This window comes from Urocampus carinirostris, chromosome 12 (assembly GCF_059441175.1).
Source record: "Urocampus carinirostris isolate Australia breed hairy pipefish chromosome 12, RoL_Ucar_1.0, whole genome shotgun sequence".
Taxonomy (NCBI): Eukaryota; Metazoa; Chordata; class Actinopteri; order Syngnathiformes; family Syngnathidae; genus Urocampus; species Urocampus carinirostris.
In genome coordinates this window covers 37,803,659-37,809,014 of record NC_142360.1, presented here as the reverse complement: position 1 = coordinate 37,809,014, position 5,356 = coordinate 37,803,659, and the positions used below count along the sequence as shown (strand labels likewise).

Genomic DNA, 5,356 nt, shown 5'->3' with positions numbered 1-5,356 from the left:
TTTGAATGTTGTTTTTTTTTACTAGTGCAGGGGTCACCAAAAGGGGGACTCCTTGGAATTCTGCAAGTGCAACAGAAAAAAAAAGTACCAAATTGATAACGCATCACTGATTTTCTGGATTTTTATTCCACAAATACCTTAAAACAAAATTAGAAAAACAAACAGCTTGAATTTCATTGATTCTTCCATGGAGAAATCTGGAATGTGAAAAATGAAGTTACTCGCAGGTAAGAAATATGAAAATAGTGTACACGTTTACCTGTCACTGCACCAGTCTATAGGTGATGTACCGTCCAGCAGTCTCACTCGGCCTGATGATTTTCACCACCTTGAAAAACATACAACTTTGATCTACTAGATTCAGGGGTCTTTTTCAAGCCAGGAGCTACTTTTTATGACTAATTAGCGCAAAGAGCAGCTACTTCTTCACCTTTGTGTGTAAGAGAAAATGTGATTAAGTTATAAAAAAGGCACCTACTTTAATGTGCATTTGTATAAATATCACGTTATGACTATATTGTTGCCGTTTGATTACCTTGTTAAATATTCGGAAGTAGGGGTAAATTAACTCTGTCAACCGCTAAAATTTTTCATCCATCCATTATCCGGGGTCAGGTCGCGTGGGCAGCAGCCTTAACACGGGAGCCCACACCTCTCTATCCCCAGCCACTTCTTCCAGCTCATCAGACAGGATCCTGAGGCGTTCCCAGGCCAGCCTAAAGACATGATCTCTCCCTGTCCTGGGGCCTACTGTCTGTGGGACATGGCCAGGAGGCATCCTCATTAGATGCCCGAGCCACCTCATCTGACTCCTCTCAATGTGGAGGAGCAGTGGCTCTACATAGTCTCTCCTGGATGACTGAGCTTCTCACCTTATCTCTAAGTGAGAGCCCAACCACCCTGCGGAGGAAACTCATTTCAGCCACTTGTATATGGTGTTCTTTCAATCATGTCCCTCAGTTCATGACCATAGGTGAGGGTAGGAACGTAGATCGGCCGGTAAATCGAGAGCTTCATCTCCCCCCTTACAACGGACCGGTACAGGGCCCGCATGACTGCAGACGTTTCACCGATCTGTCTAGTTCCCGTCCCATCCTACCCTAACTCGTGAACAAGACCCCAAGATACTTGAACTCCTCCTTCACGGGGTCTAGCTGGGCACAGCCCGCAGGGACGAGGTGGGGTCCAGCTGGGCACAGCCCGCAGGGACAAGGTGGGTCCTTCTCATGGGCTCACCACCCGTGGGAGGGGCCAAAGGGGTCAGGTGCATGGAGAGCTGGGTAGTGTTCAAAGGCGTACAGATCACCGGCTACAGGACAATTTCTTTTACTATAAAATCACAATGACCCAGCAGGGGTAAGCCATTTTCAGAACACTGACACTTCAACTGTTCTTGGGGGCACCATGATGGGGACTAGTGTTCCTTCTAGGCTGCGCGCATGCGCAATTGCGCACTGCTCGCACATTCTCAGCCGAGTCATACCTAAGACTTAACATTGGTAAAATGGCGGCGCCCTCTGTTGGCTGCGGCTGCATTGGCTCGCTACAACGGGTCAGGTGTATCGACATTTCGTTCTGTGTACATTGTTACAAAGAATGACAATACAAAGGAAATTATTATTATTATTCTCAGCGCACAAGAAAATCGAGCCAGCGCACAAAAATGAGGGCTCAAAATTACTAATTAAGAAGCGACTTAAGTCAAAGTTACAGTGCATAAAGGTAAAAATACACTGGTTCCCCTGACGTGTCGTAAATGCGGTATTTTGAAGTCGAGTCCAAGTAGAACGATGTTGAGTAAAGTTAGTTTGTCAAGAACCGGCTTCTTCGGCTCGGCTCACTAAAAGGAACCGGCTCTTCAGGTTGTTTTTGCTTCTTTAATCCCAACATGACCAAATATTATGTAAAACTATTCACAAAATGACTTAAAAGAAGGGGGAATAGAACAAAAAAATAAATACCAAAATGAAAAAAGTGAAAAGTTGGGAAAAAAAAAGAGAAAAAAAGGAAAAATTTAGAAAAAAGCCAGAAAAGAAAACTAGGAAAAAAGTAACAGCTCAGAAAAAAATAAACACAATGAGACTTTTTTTTTAAAGCTATTTAAAAAAAAGTAGAAAAAAAACACGGAAAAAGAAGAAAGTTTGTGTTGCATTCAAATAATTTCCAATTGTATCAAGTGAATCTTGTTGCCAACATTGTACTTCCACTAAAAAATGTGATTAAGTACAGTTCTGTATCTTGCAACCGACTAAATAACCCCCCAAAAATGTTAATATTATGCGACAAAATATATCAGGGAAAAAAAAAAATTTTGTGAAAGAATTGTAAGAACAAACGACGTTTGTAGGCCGTATAACCTTTGCAATCGTACATGAGTCAATTCATTCAAAAGAGAAAAATCATTTTGCATTGCTGGAAACTCTGCAAAATGTAACTTGATGTCAAATTTTGGACATGTTTGATGATTAACCATCTTGCCACACTTGGGATTATGGTTGCTCACTGTTGTTTCAAGCGTTGCTCACCGACTTTGTGTGAACGCTCAGACCCGTAAGGAAAATTACAGGGAACATTGTTGGGGACCCCAACATTTTTTGGGTAATCCATCTCAACTGAGTTAACGCGTTCTCCCAGCTATTTTGTAATGTAGAAAACACTTCAGAAAAAAAAAGTCTTCAGGCTGAATTCGAATGAAACAACTTCAACCACTATCAGTAAGTCCACTGTTTGAAACATTTCTCTTTACATTTCAAAGATACTTTGTCACATACCTGTCCTCTCTTTAAGCCAAAGTAGCGAGCCACAGGGTCTCCCGCTTGGATCCTGGGAAGCTGACTCTCCTTGAGTTTACTAAGGTAAGCATGTTAAGACTAATGCACGCTTGGTTGAAGGGGGAACAAAGGATACTTTTGAGTACGTTGAGACATTTAGAGGATACTATCTGGCAAGGAGCTCCGTCACTTCCTCTTTTGTCATGACGATGTGTTCTGGCACAAGCTGAAAAAAGGAATAATTTGAGTTGAATATATTTCATTGTGTGTACCTATTTTCTTAGGCTGGTACAGTAGACCCTTGGGATATGACAATCTGTTTGGTGTGGGGATCGCAAAGTTGAATTATCGTATAGCGGGGGATAGAAACCTTTGGTATTTAGCCAATGCATTTCAAACCCCTGGTTTCCTTGATTAAAACATTAAAATGTATACAATACGACTAATGTGTAATATACATCCACATGATTAAATGTGTAAAGGAAAAATGAAATTTGACTGATTTTTGGTGTTGACCTGAGCTGGTACAATTGAGTAGCGGGTGGAATGAAAATCAATTCTCAAACTTCCACTTGTGAGGTTTATCGTGCCCCTAGGAGATTTAATTGCTTTAATCGCCTCCTTACTTTTTAATAATGGTCCTGATCACCGATTAGTTGGTCATGCGACTCAACGAGGGTAACTGCATGAGCCTTCACATTTTTTTGTTATTGCGTTTTTGCTTCTTTAACATAGCTAAATCTTGAAATTAGAGAATTAACTGCGCTAGAATTATAATACTGTATTGCTGACTTTGAAAGTTTTTGTAAAGCACACGAGATTCTAAACAGAACAAAGAGAAAAGCATTGTGGGATGTAGTTTACTGTACTGTTTGTCTGTACTACGGACAGACTGAAGAGATCTTTTCTTCCTCATGCCATGAGGCTCTTTAACTCTACCCGGCAGAGTAAAAGCCCACAGTAAACCACACCACCTACATTGCATATTACCGAATCTTATTGCAATATGTATTCTGTGTAGCACTATTTAGTTATTCTATATAACACGCTACAGTGGGCATTTGCACGTCACACTGGGTATTTGTATATTGTATTCTTTTTGCTTTATTATTGTATTGTTCTCAGCTCAGGGATGCTGCTGGAAATGTGAATTTCCCTTCGGGGATGAATCTATCTAGTTCAGCCAAAATCTTTCAACAAATGTCAGAACAGCATTTTACAAGACTGCAACCCACAGGAGAAAGGAATCAGAGTAACACGTCGTATGCGCAAACACCTCAAACTTTGTATTTTAATGTGTTCATTTGGGTCACAAGAAATAATTTTGATGGCGTATTGTACTAAAAATGGCATAAAGAGTCCCAAAGACATTGCTCTTATATTGAATATGAGAAGAAAAAAAATAAGTAAAATGTCATGGTGGACATAAACCTCATGTTCCGTGATGTTGATGAGCAGTTCCTGCTGTAGGAATTGTTCCAGGATGTACTTAGGTGCCATGTCCACTAAAGACTGGGAAAGTATGCAACCGGTTAAGAGTAGTACATACATACATACATACATTTATGTAATTACACAATAAGATATTGAACCTGTTTAGCAGAGGGCGTCATGCCCATCTGGACCACAATGATGGCTCGTGTGATGTTCTCCTCCTGCATCCTCTGGCAATACATCTTGATGGTTTTGATTCCTACCTTGGTCTCCTCTGAAAATATATAAAAGCAAGCATTCACCCAAATCGTTACTCTTGGTAAAGCAGACCTCTTCCATGTGTTTTTAGACTCACCAGGGAAGAAAACAAACATTTGGTCGGTGGGGTCATCGTTGTGCGCCACCAACACGGTGAGATCTGTACGTCTGGGTCGACTCTCGCTGGGTTTGTCTCCAAATTGACTCTTGAAGTCGTCCAGAGTCTGGTCTAGCTCGTCCTGGGTCACCAGGTAGCCTCTGTCGTGGCATAGCTGCAACATCGCAGATTTTGAGCAAAGTTAACCCTCGCTATTTTACCGATCGGACTAACCGTTTCGGCTTATTAGTTTATAGTACACTATATTCCTTGGTTTCAGTAAATAATGGTAAAATAGGTTTCTACCTCGCGGATTTCGCCTATCGCAGGTTCTGTTTTGAACGTAAGTGCTGCCAAAAGCGAGACTTCACTGTAATACTTTTATTAACCGCTCAGTTTCAGAAATTCAGGAGTGATTTATCTTGGATTCTACGTTTTGCAAACACAATTGGAACTGAATAATATCCTATGTCCGCTTTAATGGTGGCTTTACTACAAGTCGGTAGTTAGCTTCGGCTGGTTAACAACGTTCACTTCCAAGCAAGCACGCCTGAATACTTGCCTGCATGATGGTTTTGCGAATCTTCCATAGTCTGTAGGTTTCCTCTTCGTCGTCCATACTTAGAAAATGTTTTTAGATATTTGATTAAATTACTCTTGTTGTCATAAATCGAGTATTTTCACCGCTAGTATTGAGTAGGCACGCGTTCGTTTCCTGGCGATTGTTGATGACGTCACTAATAGCGCCGCACATTTGTGTTCCGGACGACAAGTTGTATAGTTTTTTTTATATATA

General features: G+C 41.0%; 1 protein-coding gene across 1 annotated transcript; it reads right to left on the bottom strand.

The window, feature by feature from the left end:
- Positions 1-107: 107 nt before the first annotated feature.
- On the bottom strand, positions 108-5,293 carry polr2eb (RNA polymerase II, I and III subunit E, b). Its single transcript, XM_088349028.1, has 8 exons — positions 5,123-5,293; positions 4,561-4,735; positions 4,364-4,479; positions 4,203-4,283; positions 2,939-2,997; positions 2,772-2,850; positions 260-328; positions 108-197 (listed from the first exon to the last, which is right to left on the bottom strand). The coding sequence occupies exons 1-7, from the start codon at positions 5,177-5,179 to the stop codon at positions 263-265; spliced, it is 633 nt and encodes a 210-aa protein (XP_088205154.1). The 5' UTR covers positions 5,180-5,293; the 3' UTR covers positions 108-197; positions 260-262.
- Positions 5,294-5,356: the final 63 nt, after the last annotated feature.

What these genes read in the sequence shown, in the direction of transcription:
- polr2eb (XM_088349028.1), bottom strand. Translation starts at nt 5,179, where the DNA reads ATGGACGACGAAGAGGAAACCTACAGACTATGGAAGATTCGCAAAACC. An exon ending in TGACGCCCTCTGCTAAACAG is followed by an intron (nt 4,284 to 4,363) that starts GTTCAATATCTT and finishes ATACTTTCCCAG; the next exon opens with TCTTTAGTGGACATGGCACC. An exon ending in TCAACATCACGGAACATGAG is followed by an intron (nt 2,998 to 4,202) that starts GTTTATGTCCAC and finishes TCCTTTTTTCAG; the next exon opens with CTTGTGCCAGAACACATCGT.